Here is an 18,948-nt window from a genome sequence, read left to right as displayed (position 1 = left end):
TAATTAGGTCCCATTTGTCTATTTTGGCTTTGTTGCCAATGCTTTTGGTGTTTTAGTCATGAAGTCCTTGCCTATGCCTATGTCCTGAATGGTTTTGCCTAGGTTTTCTTCTAGGGTTTTTATGGTATTGGGTCTTATGTTTAAGTCTTTAATCCATCTGGAGTTAATTTTAGTGTAAGGCGTCAGGAAGGGGTCCAGTTTCTGCTTTCTGCACATGGCTAGCCAGCTTTCCCAACACCATTTATTAAGCAGGGAATCCTTTCCCCATTGCTTGTTTTTGTCTGGTTTGTCAAAGATCAGATGGTTGTAGATGTGTACTGTTGCCTCTGAGGCCTCTGTTCTGTTCCATTGGTCTATATCTCTGTTTTGGTACCAGTACCATGCTGTTTTGATTACTATAGCCTTGTAGTATAGTTTGAAGTTCAGTAGTGTGATACCTCCAGCTTTGTTCTTTTTGCTTAGAATTGATTTGGCTGTGTGGGCTCTCTTTTCATTCCATATGAATTTTAAGGTGGTTTTTTCCAGTTCTGTGAAGAAGGTCATTAGTAGCTTGATGGGGATAGCATTGAACCTGTAAATTACTTTGGGCAGTATGGCCATTTTCCCAATATTGATTCTTCCTAACCGTGAGCATGGAATGTTTTTCCATCTGTTTGTGTCCTCTCTTATTTCGTTGAGCAGTGGCTTGTAGTTCTCCTTGAAGAGGTCCTTTACATTCTTTGTTGTATTCCTAGGTATTTTATTCTCTTTGTAGCAATTGTGAATGGCAGTTCGTTCTTGATTTGGCTCTAAGTCTGTTATTAGTGTATAGGAATGCTTGTGGTTTTTGCACATTGATTTTGTATCCTGGGACTTTGCTGGAGTTGCTTATCAGTTTCAGGAAATTTTGGGCTGAGACAATAGGGTCTCCTAAATATACAATCATGTCATCTGCAAATAGAGACAATTTGACTTCTTCTTTCCTAATTGAATACCCTTTATTTCTTTTTCTTGCCTGATGGCTCTGGCTAGAACTTCCAATACTATATTGAATAGGAGTGGTGAGAGAGGGCATCCTTGTCTAGTGCCAGATTTCAAAGGGAATGCTTCCAGTTTTTGCCCATTCAGTATGATATTGGCTGTTGGTTTGTCATAAATAGCTTTTATTATTTTGAGATACGTTCCATCAATACCTAGTTTATTGAGGGTTTTTTAGCATAAAGGACTGTTGAATTTCGTCAAAGGCCTTCTCTGCATCTATTGAGATAATGTGGTTCTGTCCTTGGTTCTGTTTATTTGGTGAATTACGTTTATAGACTTGCATATGTTGAACCAGACTTGCATCCCCGGGATGAAGCCTACTTGATCATGGTGGATAAGCTTTTTAATGTGCCATTGCAATCGATTTACCAGTATTTTATTGAAGATTTTTACATCTATGTTCATCATGGATATTGGCTTGAAGTTTTTTTTTCTTGTTGTGTCTCTGCCAGGTTTTGGTATCAGGGTGATGTTGGTCTCATAAAATGATTTGGGAAGGTTTCCCTCTTTTTGGATTGTTTGGAATAGTTTCAGAAGGAATGGTACCAGCTCCTCATTGTATGTCTGGTAGAATTCAGCTGTGAACCCATCTGGACCTGGGCTTTTTTTGGTTGGTAGGCTTTTAATTGCTGCTTCAACTTCAGCCCTTGTTATTGGTCTCTTCAGAGTTTCAACTTCTTTCTGGTTTAAACTTGGGAGGATGCAAGTGTCCAGGAATTTATCAATTTCTTCCAGGTTAACTAGTTTATGTGCATAGAGTTGTTTGTAATAATCTCTGATGATTGTTTGTATTTTTGTGGAATCTGTGGTGATATCCTCTTTATCATTTTTTATTGCATCTATTTGATTCTTCTCTCTTTTCTTATTAATCTGGCTAGTGGTCTATTTTGTTGATCTTTTCAAAAAACCAGCTCCTGGATTTATTGATTTTTTGAAGGGTTTTTTGTGTCTGTATCTCCTTCAGTTCTGCTCTGATCTTAGTTATTTCTTGTCTTCTGCTAGGTTTTGAGGTTTTTTGTTCTTGCTCCTTTAGCTCTCAATTTTGACGATAGAGTGTCGATTTTAGATCTTTCCTTGCTTCTCATGTGGGCATTTATTGCAATATATTTTCCTCTAGATGCTGCTTTAAATGTGTCCCAGAGATTCTGGTATGTTGTGTCTTCATTCTCGTTGGTTTTGAAGAACATCTTTATTTCTGTCTTCATTTCATTGTTTATCCAGTCAACATTCAAGAGCCAGTTGTTCAGTTTCCATGAAGCTGTGCGGTTCTGAGTTAGTTTCTGAATTATGAGTTCTACCTTGATTGCACTGTGGTCTGAGTGAGTGTTATGATTTCTGTTCTTTTGCATTTGCTGAGGAGTGATTTACTTCCAATTATGTGGTCAATTTTAGAGTAGGTGTGATGTGGTGCTGAAAAGAATGTATATTCTGTGGATTTGGCGTGGAGAGTTCTGTAAATGTCCATTAGGTTTGCTTGGTCCAGGTCTGAGTTCAAGTCCTGGATATCCTTGTTAATTTTCTGTCTCATTGATCTGTCTAATAATGACAGTGGGGTGTTAAAGTCTCCTGTTGTTATCATGTGGGAGTCTAAGTCTCTTTGTAAGTCATTATGAACTTGCTTTATGTAGCTGGGTACTCCTGTATTGGGTCCGTATACATTTAGGATCGTTAGCTCTTCTTGTTGCATTGATCCTTTTAACATTATGTAATGTCCTCCTTTGTCTCCTCTGATCTTTGTTGGTTTAAAGCCTATTTTATCAGAGATTAGAATTGCAACTCCTGCTTTTTTTTTTTTTTGCTCTCCATGTTCTTGGTAAATCTTCCTCCATCCCTTTATTTTGAGCCTATGTATATCCTTGCATGTGAGATGGGTTTCGTGGATACAGCACACTGATAGGTTTTGGCTTTTTATCCAATTTGCCAGTCTGTGTCTTTTGATTGGGGCATTTGGCCCTTTTACATTTAGGGTTAATATTGTTATGTGTGATTTTGATCCTGCCATTTTGATGGTAGCTGGCTGTTTTGCCTGTTAGTTGATGCAGTTTCTTCATTGTGTCAATGCTCTTTACCATTTGGTATGTTTTTGGAGTGGCTGGTACTTGCTGTTCCTTTCCATGTTTAGTGCTTCTTTCAGGAGCTCTTGTAAAGCAGGCCTGGTGGTGATAAATCTCTGAGTAATTGCTTGTTTGTAAAGGATTTTATTTCTCCTTCGCTTGTGAAGCTTAGTTTGGCTGGATATGAAAATCTAGGTTGAAAGTTCTTTTCTTTAAGGATGTTGGATATTGCCCCCCGTCTCTTCTGGCTTGTAGGGCTTCTGCTGAGAGATCCACTGTGAGTCTGATGGGCTTCCCTTTGTGGGTAACCCGACCTTTCTCTCTGGCTGCCCTTAGCATTTTCTCCTTCATTTCAACACTGGTAAATCTGACAATTTTGTGCCTTGGGGTTGCTGTTCTTGAGGAATATCTTTGTGGTGTTCTCTGTATTTCCTGGACTTGAATATTGGTCTGCCTTGCTAGGTTGAGAAAGTTTTCCTGGATAATATCCTGAAGAGTGTTTTCCAGCTTGAATTCATTCTCTCCATCACATTCAGGTATACCTATCAAACGTAGATTAGGTCTTTTCATATAGTCCCATATTTCTTGGAGGCTTTGCTCATTTCTTTTCACTCTTTTTTCTCTAATCTTGCCTTCTCATTTTATTTCATTGAGTTGATCTTCTACCTCTGATATCCTTTCTTCTGCTTGGTCAGTTCAGCTGTTGAAACTTTTGTATGCTTCACGAAGTTCTTATATTTTTTCAGCTCTATCAATTCACTTATATTCCTCTCCAAGCTGTTTATTCTTGTTAGCATTTTGTCAAACCTTTTTCTCAAGGTTCTTAGTTCCTTTGCATTGGGTTAGAACATGTTCTTTTAGCTCAGTGAAGTTTGTTATTACCCACCTTCTGAAGCCTTATTCTGTCAATTCATCAGACTCATTCTCCATCCAGCCTTGTTCCCTTGCTGGTGAGGAGTTGTGATTCCTTAGAGGAGGAGAGGCATTCTGTTTTTGGGTGTTTTCATCCTTTTTGCGCTGGTTTCTTCCCATCTTTGTGGACATCCAGTTTGTTGATGATTAAGTTATTTCTTTCTGTTTCTTAGTTTTCCATCTAACAGTCTGGCCCCTCTGCTGTAGGACTGCTGAGGTCCACTCCAGGTCCTGCTTGCCTGGGGATCACCTGCAGTGGCTGAAGAACGGTAAGGGTTGCTGAAAAATATGGAACACTTCACAAATTTGCGTGTCATCCTTGCGCAGGGTCCATGCTAATCGTCTCTGTATCATTCCAGTTTTAGTATATGTGCTGCCAAAGCAAGCACGCATCTTTGTTTTTAACAAAAAGTTTGAAAAGTAAAATAAGTTAAAAGAGTAAAATATGAAAAAAATCTCATATAATAAGGACATAAGGAAAGAAAATATTTTACATAGTGCTGTACAGTGTGTTTGTCTTTTAAGCTAAGAGTTACAAAAGAGCCAAGTGTTAAAACATTTTTTAATTTATAAAGTTACAATAAACTAAGGTTAATTCATTATTGAAGAAAGAAAAATATTTTCTATAAATTGTGTATTGCCTAAGTATACAGTGTTTTTAAGTCTACAGTAGTATATAGCTATATCCTAGGACTTCACACTCCCTTTCTGCTGAGTGACTTACCTACCCCACTTGCAAGTTAGTGCCCTATATAGATGTACCATTTCTTATCTTTTATGCTGTATTTTTACAATATCTTGTCTCTGTTTAGGTGTGTTTAGATGCACAAATATTTATCATTGTGTTTTTCAATTTCCTACAGTATTCAGTACAGTAATATACTGTTACAGGTTTGTAGCAAAGGAGTAATAAGCTGTCCCATATAGCCTACGTGTGTAGTAGCCTCCACATCTAGGTTCATGAAGCACACTCTGTAATACTTGCATGATGACAAAATTGCCTGATGATGATTTCTCAGAACCTGTCTTCATCATTAAGTGATGTATGGCTGTACATCATTCTATCAGGTTCTGACATCAGCCTTATAGTTATGAAGTCATGTCTCATTTCAGTTTCGCAGTCTAAAGTGAGCACAAAAGGTGAAAATTATACACTGTCAAAATTGCTCTTAAAAGTTCCTTAAATTACAAAGTATTGTACACATGGTTTTCTACGTCTTATGCCATTTTTATGTATAACATGGCCAGTTTTTCTTTCTGCATGGAAGTACATCCTTATATAACCATTAGATGAAATAGATTCCATTTAGTGGTTATTCATTTGAAAAATATATTTCGTGTGTGTGTGTGTGTGTGTGTGTGTGTGTAGTAGCAGTAGTAGCAGTATTAGTACTAGTGGTTAGATTGTTTTTAGTTGGTTTGTTTTTTTCTAAGTACATTGATTTTCCTCATATTGAATGTATATGTAAAGTAGCTCTCTTCTTTTATTCCCATTTTGAAAATAAAGAAGCCAGTGATTGTGTGTGTGTGTGTGTGTGTGTGTGTGTGTGTGTGTGTGTGTGTGTGCGCGCGCGCGCACGCGCATGTAAGGTTTTAAACCTAGGTTATAATTTACAAATCCTGAGTAGGGTCCACTGCACTACACAGTCACCCCATCATGATTGTCACACCTGAAGGACCAAGCAGTCAGCATTCTTTAGCTAATAAAATTCCATGGGTGAAAGAAGCCCCCTGTGATTTGTGCCCTGAACACACTGCCACAGTGATGGCCTGGGGCTTAGACCTATCATGCTGTGCCATGGCTATTAAAAGTTATCTGTACATTGAGTTCTGGCTATGCAGATATATCCAGCAATTGAACATGACTTCAAGACCCAGTTCTTTATGGCTTGACTTCACTTAAACAGAAAAGCAAGTTTTTCTGTTGTTTTCTCATGCCTGCATGTGACAAGGAGACATGTTCAGACCCTAGGGCACGTGGAGTCTGTACTTTTTGGCAAGATGGCTTAATGATTGTTTTTGATTGCTGACTTACTTTAAAAACAAATCTATTTGGAAGTTTTAGAATTTTATGGCCCTTGTCTGACCCCTTATAAAGATTTTATCATCTCTAATAAATGTCTCGTAAATCAGTCCCAGTTGCCTAAGCAGCCATATTTGAAGTGGATCCTTCCCTCTCCTCTGAGGATGTCATATCTCCAACACTATGGTTGGTAAACCTCCCCCAGATCCCTGGTCTGATGCATCACAGTCAACCTCCCAATCCCCTTGTGATTTCTGCCCTTCTTTGCCTTTTTCTTATTTGTTTTGTTTAACATCTCTGAAACATTGCTTTATATTCTTATTGGTTTTAAAAGATGAGAAAAAGTAGCATGTCAGCAGGAATGGTGGAGTAAGGACCTCACAGAATTTTCTCCCCATAAAAGCAATGAGAACACCCGTAGAAATGATCAAAATCAACTTTTAAAAAACTCTGGAAGTTAACCAAAGTCTTACAATGTTTAGGAGCATGTATTCAAGAAAAATGAAGGAATATTGTTAAAACAGTTAACTTTATGGTGTTTTACATTATTCTCATTTTGATCTTTAAATTTATATAGAAATACAAGGGACACTGAATAGTCAAAATGATCTTGAAAAGGAGTATGAAGTCAGAGGACTCATACTTCCCAATTTCAAAATATACTACACAGCTACAGTAAGTAGGACTCTATGGTACTGGCATAAGAATAGACATAGATCAATAGAATCAAATTGAGAAGTCCAGAAATAAACCCCATGTCTATCCTCAATTAATTTCAACAGTGATGGCAAGAAAATTCAATGGGCAAAAATTATATCAAAGATCTATATGTAAAAGCTAAAACAATAAAACTCTGAGACCCAAAAAAAAAGAAAAAAAAAAACTGCAGATCTTCATGACCTTAAGTTAGAGAATGGCTTCTTAGCTATGATGCCAAAGGTTGTGAAGAAAAAAAAACTAAAATCAGAAAATTAAACTTCATCAAAATTTAAAAATTTTATATTTCGAAGGACACCATAAGAAAAGGTGAAAAGCTGGCTGGGCATGGTGACTCATACCTGTAATCCTATCATTTTGGGAGGCCAAGTTGGGCAGATTGCCTGAGCTCAGAAGTTCAAGTCCAGCCTGTACAACATGGTGAAACCCCATCTCTACCAAAGTACAAAAAATTAGCCCATGTAGTGGCACACACGTGTAGTCCCAGCTACTTGGGAGGCTGAGGTAGGAGAATTACTTGAACCTGGGAGGCGGAGGTTGCAGTGAGCTAAGATTGAGCCTCTGCACTCCAGCCTGGGAGACAGAGTGAGACTCAATCTGCATTAAAAAAAAAAAAAAAAGTGAAAAGACAAAGCACAGAATGGGAAAATATATTTGTAAATCATTTATCTCATAAGATCTATTATCCAGAATTGATAAAACCTCTTATAACTCAACAATAAAAAGAGAATCCAATTTTTAAAATGGACAAAGGATTTGAATGGACGTTTCTCCAAAGTAGATGTACCTTAATGGTCAAAGAGCACATGAAAGATGCTCTACGTCATTACTCACTCAAGAAATGCAAATCAGAAGCATACTCAGAAATCACCTCACATCTCTTAGGATCACTACAGTAAAAAAAAGATGGGCAATAACAAGTGTTGCTGAGGATGTAGCGAAACCGGAGCTCTCATACATTGCTGGTGGAAATGTAAATGATACAACCACTTGAGAAAGCAGTTTGGCAGTTCCTCAAAATGTTAAACATAGAATTTTCATGTCTCCTAACAGTTTCACTCCTAAGGCATACACTTAAGAGAACTGAAATTTTTGCATACAAAAACACTTTCATAAACATGCTCATGGCAGCATTATTCAGAATAGTCGAAAAGCAGAGACAATCCAAATGTCCATCAACTAATAAATGAATAAGTAAAATATGATACATCCATAGAATAGAATTTTAGCCCCAAAAAGGAATGAAATTCTAGTATATGCTACAACATGGATGAACCTTGAAAATACTATGCTAGGTGAAAGAAGCTAGTAACAAAGGGACACGTGTAATTCTATTTATATAAAGTTTCCAGAATTAGCAAATTCAAGCAGACAGAAAGTAGATTCATGGTTTCCAGAGGCTGAGGGCAGGGCGAATGAGGGATGACTGCTAATGGATACAGGATTTCCTTTTGGGGTTATGATGAAAATATCCTGGAATTAGATAGTAGTGATGGTGTACAACTTTGTGAATATCCTAAAAACCTCTGAATTGTATTAAAAGGGTGAATACTATGGAATGTTAATTATGTCTAAAGTTAACTTCCAAATATCAGTCTGTTTAAGATGGAATAAAGAAAACATTTTACACACAAAGAAAACTTCATTAATTCCCTCTGTGGTAAAATGATTCTTTTTAAGTGAAAAGAACTCACACATTGATTCTAGAATAGCAATTTTATTAGTGACAAGGCAGGGAAAGGCAACATCCTTGACATCAATATCTTCCTCATCCTCTATTTTCTAAAACTTCTTCAAAATATACCGTGTTCCTTCTAGTTCAATCTAGCTGTAACATGTCCACAAAATCTATCTTTACACGGAAGCCACAAGTAGGGAAAACAAGTTGTTTCAACTCAAGTGCCAACTCTGATTGATTGGCAGTAGCTACATGGAGCACTATGTTTAGAAGGATTCTAAGGCTGTATCCAGAGCAGGCTTGAAAAATGTAATGATTAATTTAGAAAATTCGCCTTGAAGGTGGCAGTGATAGTGGAGGTGGGTGGTGCTTGGGCTGATGATTAGGTCTAGGAAAATGCATCTTTCTGCTGAGTGGATTGTGTCCTATCAGCTGGGTAGATACATCTTTGCATGGACTGTAATGCAGCTGATAGGCATGTTCACAGTAGTGATTTGGTCTAGGAAAGTATATCATTCTGCTGAGTGGATTGCATCCAGTCAGCTGGGTAGATATATCTTTGCATGGACTGTGAAGCAGCTAATAAACACATCCACATGGCATGATGTAAAAAAAAATCATTAAATGCAAAATTCCAATATTTTAAAATAACCTATGTTTGTGGCTGTCAAAATCACTCAGCAAATAGCACCAACTCTCATCACACAGAATAAAATCTAGGTATTTTAAATAGTACATTTTATATAGTGTGTGCCTCAAAGACTCTTGACAAGAGAACATTAGCAAGCTTATAGTAAAATCTGATCTAGTGAGAGAATGTCAAGAGAATTTTTTTATGGCACTAACTGAAGAGTCAAGATACTCACCAGCAGCTGGACTCTGTGCACCTGCTGTAACCCGCATTTACTTACATTCGAGTTGTATCCTCCAGCAGAGCTGTCTCCTCCCTCCTTCACATACTACAGGAGACTGCATTTTGTTTGGTAGATGAGAGGTGGTTGGAGAATGAGCCCTATTTACCTGACATACATTGTAAGTCAGCAGTTATCAAAGACCAACAGCATCAGCGTCACCTGGAACTTCTAAGAAATGCAATCTGTTAGAAATGCAGCATCACCCCAGCCCTACTGGATTGGAAACTCAAACGCCTGGCGACCTGTAGTTGAAAAAGATTTCCAGGTGACTCTGGGCTCAACTTTAAGAGCACTGCTTTGAGTTGTCCCCTTCTAGAGTGGGGAAAGGAAAAAGAGGGAGAGAACAGGGGAGGCTGGGGAAGTGCCCAGGGAAAATTGAGCCTCCCATGGCAGCAAAGTTAGTGTTTGATGTGAATGTCGATAGGACACAGTGAGGTCTTTGTTTCTTTCCTCTTTTATACTCCATGTTCCGACTCTCTTCTTCCTCAGAAAAGGTTTGAGGTACTTACATGGTCTTCCCCAGTCCAGCCTGTTTGAAGTCCATTATTTATTTATTTTGAGATGGAGTCTTGCTCTATCACCAGGCTGGGGTGCAGTGGCACAATCCCAGCTCACTGCAACTTCTGTTTTCTGATTTCAAGCAATTCTCCTGCCTCAGCCTCCCTAGTAGCTGGGACTACAGGTGCACACTACCATGCCCAGCTAATTTTTTTGTATTTTTATTAGAGACGGGGTTTCACCATGTTGGCCAGGATGGTCTCGATCTCTTGACCTCGTGATCTGCCCGAAGTCAAGAGATCTCAGCCTCCAAAGTGCTGGAGTTACAAGCATGAGCCACCATGCCTGGCCTTGAAGTCCTTTCTTTTGGGGCAGTAGCAAAAAGCGCGGAAGATAATGGCACTAATACATTCCTCATGCCACAAGAAGCAGCACTTTTATCCAAAAAGGGTTGGCCTCAAGAGCCCCAGCTTAGAACAGTCAAACCCAATGGGCCCTTCACCTCGGAAATGTGCATGAAGCATGTAGAACAGTACCTAGGGCTGTATTGCAGTAAGTGTTGCCTGTATATGGGAGCTATGGTGGTGGCAGCAATTGCTGCAAGGGCCAGATTTCTCCATGAAGGTGCCTGGGTTGGCACCTAGAAGCAATTACTATTTGCACCCAGATTGCCAGGGAGGGTTCGATCTTGATCTTGAAACCCTTCAGTCAGCAAGCAAGACTCCCTGAAGACAGTGCCCTAACTGTGTCCCCCATGTGAGGATGGGTGCCAGCTGAGTTCCAGCTGGCCTGCTGGCACTCCCTACAGAGATAAGGATCCAGGCTGAGATAGGCGTTTGAGACAACAAGCATGGGAGGGCAGGCTGAAGACCATCAAGCAAAACAAAGAAGCTTTCCAAGTCCTTTCTAGTAAGAGTTTAGTGTTAGGGAGGCCGAAGGATGACAGATAGAAGGTTAAATTACAGCCAAGAATGTGGGAACCTCCATGAAAGCATGAGAATCTACAGGCCAGAAAGACCCAGGGAGTCCCCAAAGACCCACAGCCAATAGGATCATTGATATAGGTAACCAGATGGCCAGAGGGGGATTTGGAAGGCTCGAGTTAGGGTTCTCAGCTTCAGTGTCCTGCCTTTTTTTATAGAAATGCTTTTCATATCCTTTACAGCCAGCAGAAAGCACTTGTCAATATTAGGAGGGTAGAGAGAGACAGGAAGGAGGAGGGAAGGAGAATGAACAGAGGAAAAGGAATGGAGGAGGAGAGGAGAAGACAAGAGAGGAGGAGGAGGAGAAAGGAGGAAAGAGGGAATGCAAAAGAAGAGAGGAGAGAGGAGAAGCAAGGATGATTGCTAGTCCCAGTGTCCAGTGCTTTCCCAGCCCTGTGCTACATGTTTTGCAAATGTTTCCTCATTTAGTTCTCAGAACTATGAAATGTGGTCATGGAAGAGTCAAGGGAAGGAAGTCTTATTCCTAATTAAAAATAGCTTACAATGTATTTTGTCTGCCTAGGTCCCAAGATCCAGGCTAAGGTAACCAAATCATTTCAGTCTACATAATGATGCAAGTTAAATGCAGACTGAAGCATTAGGTATGGGGAAAGCTATGTAAGGAGAAGGCTGAGTCCACCTAATAAATCTGTCTGCAGTCATGCTGCTCTTCTGATTCTGATGCCCCTCAGCCTGCAGACACATGTGCCTGTGGGCACGAGGGAGATGAATGCAAGGTGCTAAGGGGACCTGGTGTAAAAGAATAAAAGGCAGAGACACTCGGCTTCAGTGTCAGGAGTGAAGAAGGAGTGATGGCAGTTACGACAAAGTACAAAGTAGAAACCACATGCCACCCTCTGAGAAGATGCAACACCGCTCAGCTCCAGCCTGTTGTCATCATCTGGTAACATGGCTTCAGTGTTGCCAGACTTTCTCATTTTTTCAAAAGAGATCCATAATCCAATGTTTAGTCAACTTTCAGTGGGTTGACAAAATATATCTGCAAGCTTATCTGCCCACAGACTTACTGGACTGCAGTTGCATATTTTCCTAAGTTGCAAACAAAAAATCGATTCTTTGCCTGTGTTCCTTTCTCTTTCCAGGTCATTACATTTACGTGGATACCTCCTTTGGCAAGCAGGGGGAGAAAGCTGTGCTGCTAAGTTCTGACTTACAGGCTGAGGAATGGAGCTGCCTCCGCTTGGTCTACCAGATAACCGCGTCCTCTGAGTCTCTGTCAGATCCCAGCCAGCTGAACCTCTACATGAGATTTGAAGATGAAAGCTTTGATCGCTTGCTTTGGTCAGCAAAAGAACCTTCAGACAGCTGGCTCATAGCCAGCTTGGATTTGCAAAACAGTTCCAAGAAATTCAAGGTAGGTAGAGTTTAGGAGAAAGATCTAGGGCTTATTACCTGTGCTTTTTACTATTCTAAAATCTTATGAAAATTTCTGACGTGGAAGTTATCTCCTAGATAATGATGTGATGTTTCATAGGATGCATACCATAGAAGAATATTAGCAATGGAAATTAACATTTCGTTTATTCCTTAAAAGAGCTTCTTCCAAGATTTCTTCCCCATCTGTTTAAATGAGCCTTCTGTAGAAATCTAAATGGGGCTTAAAACAACCTCTTCATTGGAAATAGATTTTCTATGGCTTTAGGGAGTATTCTCATTTCCTATCATTTTATTTCATCCTTCTAAATCGTGTGTGCTATGTGTTTATTTATCTTCTTAATGGTTTCTTTGCTGCAAATTTTGAACAAAACATTATAATAAAAAAATGAAAACACTTTAAAAGAGAAAAGATACTTAAAGGGCATGTTCCATTTCCTTTTCAAAGAGGGAAATTGTTTCTTCAGGAGTCCTGGAAAAGGAGGATAGAGAATGTAAGGTGAAGCTGGGTGTAGATTGGATAAGGAAGGAGGATGGGATCTGGACACACCTGGCCATGAAGTGTGATGTTTATTGAGAATATTTCATTGAGGACACAATGGAGCCATCATGAAAATGTTCTCCATTCCTCATCCACCCTTCAGCTCCCAATCCCATCCTGCTGCTTCTTTGAAAAGCTTGAAATTCTTTACTCTCCAATACCCCTTCTCTGTTTGGAGTCCTTCCATGTCAGGCAGTTGGTTGAGGATGGAGCACGGGGCCTCTGAGTTCCCTCTTTCACAACATCCTCCCAGAAGTTATCGCCTCCTAAATCTGCCAGCATAGTTGCAGAATATAGGGCTAAAACCACAGGAGAAGAAGTGATTACTTTCAGAAACAGGATCACAAGTGCTATCACCACAAACACTGGAGATGCTGGTGGTTGGGATAGCAATAGAAGAGAAGACGGCTGACTCTGAGCTTCTACTCGAAGTTTTGATGTATGTGTTTATGTGCACATCCACATGCACACGTACATATACACACACTCTTTTGGCAAACTCCATAGTGAAATTGGTATCCAATAGCAATTAGCTGGTACTAACCATCCTGTTTTGCCTTGAATGGCAAAACAGCTCCAGACTAATAGCTGAGATACTGAACCAAGGAAACATGATGTTCTGAAATCTAACTCCCCTTCTTCCCCATATGTTGTACAGATTTTAATAGAAGGTGTACTAGGACAGGGAACCACGGCCAGCATTGCACTGTTTGAAATCAAGATGACAACCAGCTACTGTATTGGTGAGTAGGCTTCATTTTCATTGAATCAAATTGTGAATCTTTTTCTAAAAGCTACTGATGCCAGAGGGAACTGAATTAATTCAAAGACCAAGTATTTTATAGAATGCACTGCATAATGCATACCGGTTTAAATTCTTTGCTCGGTTCCCTTGAATGCTGTATGTTGTTTGTCTTTAGTGTGGGAAGGCTCATTAGAATTTGCCTGGACCGTCTGGATTAAGGAAAGAAATATAGATGCAGCAACTGTAACTTCAGAGCTTCCACCTTTAACCTCGGCATGTTCTGATTAAAATAATTTACAAATTGCTGGAAAGTCAGCTTTTTGAAGCATGTGCCAGAAAATCAGACATTGTTTGGCCTCCTTTGCCCATTTTTCTCTTGGCACACCACTGCCCTCATCTTAATAATCACAGTTGTCACTTAGATTTCACTTGACAGAGCTGGTTGGCTGTCTTATATGTGCCAGCTTCCAAGAGGGAACAAAGAAAGGATAATCCCTGTCCTATGGTGGTTCAGTTTCTATTTGTCTACACTGGAGCTCGTTCTATATATGATAAATACTGCTGAGGAAGGACAAGCTATGCGCGGAGGTGCGGGGTGGAGGAGAGAAAATTGGAGAGGACTAAATAGGGAAAATGCATTGGAGCTGGAGTTTCAAGAAGAAGAATTTAGTTAAGTGGAGGTGCAGGGTAGGAAGGCAAGGGTTCTCTAAGGTCAGACCCCTGTGGGGAGAAAGGACAGTGCAGGTTCAGGCAAAGGTAAGAGGCTAAGCAAGGTGTTTGAGATGAAGACCAGGACTGCTAAGGGAGTTTGTGTTGGAAGAGCGTGGGTGCAGAATGTGGAGCTTGGACTTGCCGAATCATGTAGGTCAGCCAGCAGAGGAGAAGTGTGCAGCTGCATTTTCACATGACTCCAGCTGCCATGTGGAAAATGAGTTGGGTACAGGGAAAATACATAGCAGGTGGGAAAACCCCTAGGAAGTGGCTGTGATCTTACAGAGGGGACATAATGAAGGTAATATTGGATTAGCAGTGAAATCAGAAAAAGGCAGTAGAATTCAGAGATTTTTCAGCACTGACAGCTCTTGAAGGCTAAATGAATGTGGCAGGGAAAAGAAAGGAGAGTCAAGGAAGATTCTGAAGAACAACAAGCCTTTGCTAATTCCCTAAAGTTTCACTTCTCTGTTTTGACCTTCCAATGATGTCTCCAGGGCAACTGAAAGAAAATAGATCATTTTCTGAATGTACAGTGAGGCTCAGTCTCCCTTCCTTGAGCCTCGCGCTGGGCTCCCACCTGGCATCTGCACGGGCTGTGAATGACACACACAGTCAGACATACCTGGTGGAGTGCCACCTGCTGGTTCAGTCAGCTTACTGAGTCTCAGCCTCTATTTCATCACCTGTAAAATGGTAATAAAATGCTTCCCTCCTAGGATCCTTGGGACAACGAATGAGATCGTGGCTATGAAAATGTTTGGTATATAAGGTGCTGGGCATCCAAGACATGTTAATTGCATTTCTTCAAATGATGTGGTGACTTCTTATTTGTTTAAAACCAAAGGATGCCAACACTTTTATCTTACTAAACTCTGTGATCATGCTCTCACTTCTTTCTGGGTACTTTCTCCGCCTCTCTTCATTCCTCATCTGTAAAATGAGATTAGTAACAGTGCCTATGTCATAGGGCTGCTTTGAGGATTGAATAAGTTAATTTATGTGAAGTGCTCAGAATAGAGCCGGGCACATTGAGGAGTATTTTGCTTCTTATTTTACTCGTAGGCAGCCTTTGGCACTGAATGTTAGGGCATTGGTTAGCAGACGCTGTGGTGAAAACACTGAAAATGAAAATCTTAGAAATTTTCAGTGCTTGCTAATGTAAAAACACATTGCTGACTATACCAGTCAAGATCCTGGCAGGAAGGAGGAAACAGGGTACACTCAACCTGAGTAATTTGAGGGAAGCTCACAAAAGAGACCACAAAGGTGTGAGTGATAAAGGAAGCCAGCAAAGGATAGCTCTGTGACTCAGGACTAGTTACAGTGATGATTCACAAGCTGTTATCGTCTTTTGTTCTAAAAGAACAAGGGAGGAGGAGTTCGCAGAACGTGTAAACAATAGCTATTTGGTGAGGGCTGCTTGACAGGATTCGCCAACCCATGGCGACGTGGCCAGGAGACTGCTAGGCAAGTAAACCACTGATTTTACTCTCCTTCCACCTTCCGTTGGTTGAATCCAACAGGGAGATGGAAGGCAGGGGAGCCCGTTGATACAATCTAGGTAGGTCAACCTCTGTAGGACCTATCAGACGGAGAAGGGCAAGGTGGATCAGCAGGGGGCCAATGGCCAGCACAATTATACATTCTAGTTTAATTTCATAATTATGAGGGTCAATGGAGTCACTGGCTTGTGAGTCTCTTGCTCCTTTTTAAGGAACAATTGTTGATGGGGACCAATATATCCATGCAAACATGCCAATGACACTAAGGGCAGAAGAGGGGGGGTCTATCTTCTCTCTCTTCTCCACTCAGTAGCTACAAAAGAGACCCAGAACCTAGGATATATCTGCCTTTCCTATTTTGTCTGGGTTATGATTTATTTTAAAAAACAGAATTTTAACATCTAAGACACAGGCCCCTCAGCTATGGGCATCTTGTTCTCCATGAGAAGAGAAAAGAATGGAAGACTGGGCCATCAGATTCAAGAAAGGATTGTGGAAAAACATTTCTAGAGCTAAGAACATAACCCTGAACAGTGCTTTGAGACAGAGATGACTGATAAAAATAGCTGATTTGTATCAAGCACTGACCACATGCCTGGCACCATGCTGGGAGCTGTCCACACTTGCAATAGCTCTATGAAATGAGAACTTTGTCCCTATTTCACATATGGAGAAACAGAGGCTACAAAAAGTGATAAGTCATGCTCCACGTCACATAGCTAATAAGTGGAAGGGCCACAATCCAAAGGGCCAGTGATGAATTAGAATCTTGATTCATTACAGGATCTGTCTCTCTTCTTGGCCAATATTGTTCAGGAGTCCTGGTAGAAAGGTCGCAGTAAGCATAGGAAAAAAGAAACTTCTGAATATCTAAGAGCAAACTCTGTAGTAGGTTGGGTGTACCCAGGTGTGACTGCGTCTCCATGAGGTGTTTTTGTTTCCCTTTTCCAGAATGTGACTTTGAAGAAAATCATCTCTGTGGCTTTGTGAACCGCTGGAATCCCAACGTGAACTGGTTTGTTGGAGGAGGAAGTATTCAGAATGTCCACTCCATTCTCCCACAGGATCACACATTCAAGAGTGAACTGGGTGAGCTGGGGTCAAATGGAGTCCTTTTCCCAAGATAAATGTTTCTGCTGTCTCCTCCCACTTCCTCCACTGACCTAGCTGTGGCTTCTGTCAACAGGGAAGAGAGGAGGGAGGAGGGTGAGTAGGAACCCAGTATGATCCAGGAGGCATCACAGAAGAGTAGGGAAGGATCTACAGTGAGGTAGAGACTAACTGCAGCTGTGAGCTCTATAGCTAAGGAGAAGGCCACCCCATTAAATGTTTTCCTTCACCTGTGGCCTAGTCTTGCATTTTCACATTTCCATATTATGCTTTACTTTCTTGTGTATTTGTTGTTAATATTTCTCATTTCTAAAGACAAGGCTGGAATAATCCCAGGTTACTTTTCACTAAAAATAGATCAAAGGCTGGGAACAGGTCCTAAGAACCTCCCAAGTGGCAGTGAGGTGAGCCAGTACTGATGATTAGTTCTGAATGTGGTGTGCAACAGGGCCCCCTAGTGGCCAAGGAGGCTGCTTCTCTGCAAGGAAAATGGGGAGGGGAGGTTGTATTGCCAGTGAGAAGCCAGCTTTGAGAAGTCCTTAGCAGAAGAGAGACAGGGGAAAGGGCTTACTTGTGGGTTACCACTGCTCACACCTGGACCCTTTGGAAAAGCCTAGGTCTCTCCACAGTTGCAAGACATTTCATCCTCAACTCCAAAGTTTCCAAGGAGTGAGAAGCTTCTGGTGGCTGGCTTTTCAACAAGAACAAGAACAGGAATTTGTATTCTGCTGCAAACAGTTAACTTTTTCTCTTTCAATCCTTTACACATAGATATTGAGGTAATATACTCATCCCAATAATTTGCTGTTAGTGACAGTGTGTCCCCATGTCTGAAGACATTATGCCCTTTTATGGTTCTTTCCATTTTTCTTCATTCGCTATAGCTTCTCTTCATCTGAATATTTTTAACCATGTCACCAACTCTTTTTCAAAAGTGCTCATAATTCAGCTTATCTTGACTCTGAACAGTCCTCATCCTAACCTTATTGTTCCTAACCTCTTTGTTCCTATTCTACTTTCTTCTTTATATCTAGAGTTTCAGGTTAAATTTCCTATAACAGCCAGGAAGATAGTATAAGCAAATGACATATGGTGCTAGGTGACGACTGTGGCAAACTAGAGAGCAGAGGACCCTGTGCAAAGGCTAGTCAGGTCCTGTGAATTTCTGCTTTGTGAGAATGCAAGCCCAGGTTACCAGATCTTTTGATGTTTCAAGATCAGGAAGACAGGGGTATTTTTTGTTGAATTACCCAGATTTTTAAAAGTTGTTGAAAATTTTCTAAAATCACAGTGTGGGCCAATAAAAGACATCTGCAGGTCAGACCCAGTTGGCCAATTTCTGTTTTGTAACCTTCATGTGACAGGTTTTCTTTCTTTTGCAACATGTTCAGGCTTCTTAGAATAAATTGTTTATAAGTAACCCCAAATAAAAAGGCTGGAATCTCATGGAGCTTGCCTGTTTAAAACAAACCCAACTTTAGATCTAGCATTTTCATTAATTTGACCCAGCATTAGATATAATGGGGAAAATGACAATTAAAATGACAGATCCTCCATGGCCCTTTCCCAACTTCAAAGAAGATGCTTTCAAGAAAGGAAAAGAGATTTCTACCACAAATGGATGTTAACAAAGGGTGGTATGTCAAGCACTGTAAGAGTGGTCCCCTTCCCCCACCAAAAAAGAAAGGTGCTGGGAATTCAGAAACAAAGGAGGTCCCTTATTGTTTGGATGTCCTAGAAAACATGATAAAAGAAGTAAACTGTATTTGAAAGATGGGTATGACTTTGAAAGGCAAAGATGAGAGAAGACTAAGAGCAATGATACAGTGATGGCGGCTGCGAGGGATGGACTGGGGAAGAGAGATGGCTAAAAAAGCAGCACAGGCGCAAATTCTAAAATGGCTGAAATGCCAGGAAAGAGATTTTAACTTTATTTTATTGACAATGGGGGGCCACAGAGGTGTTTGGGCAAGGGAGAGATACCGTCACAGCAGTGTATTTGGATGGATTAACATGAGGGTGATTACCTCAATAGATGGAGAATAAAAAGGCGAAGCAAAAAAACAGAAGAATCCCCCAGAAACTATTTCTTCAGATGCATCTAGGGTCACTAACATTAGAAATGAGACAAGGAAAAAAAAA

General features: G+C 40.5%; 1 protein-coding gene and 1 non-coding gene across 3 annotated transcripts in view; one reads left to right on the top strand and one right to left on the bottom strand.

The window, feature by feature from the left end:
* MAMDC2 (MAM domain containing 2) overlaps positions 1–18,948 on the top strand; it is a 172,253-nt gene that overhangs the window by 59,032 nt on the left and 94,273 nt on the right. For both annotated transcript variants that reach the window (XR_004272642.1, XM_032290933.1), the window contains exons 3-5: positions 11,903–12,174; positions 13,394–13,478; positions 16,648–16,785. Coding sequence is in view for 1 of the 2 variants with exons in the window: in XM_032290933.1 (XP_032146824.1) it covers positions 11,903–12,174; positions 13,394–13,478; positions 16,648–16,785 (495 nt within the window). In the remaining variant the exon portion in view is untranslated. The remainder of the gene's footprint in view (positions 1–11,902; positions 12,175–13,393; positions 13,479–16,647; positions 16,786–18,948) is intronic.
* On the bottom strand, positions 4,269–4,375 carry LOC116559925. Its single transcript, XR_004272695.1, has one exon. It is a non-coding gene; the product is annotated as a U6 spliceosomal RNA (small nuclear RNA).

This window comes from Sapajus apella, unplaced genomic scaffold (assembly GCF_009761245.1).
Source record: "Sapajus apella isolate SASKATOON/1434 unplaced genomic scaffold, GSC_monkey_1.0 scaffold24, whole genome shotgun sequence".
Lineage (NCBI taxonomy): Eukaryota > Metazoa > Chordata > Mammalia > Primates > Cebidae > Sapajus > Sapajus apella.
Note: the sequence above shows the minus strand (reverse complement) of the source record. Positions and strands in the feature narration are given on the sequence as shown.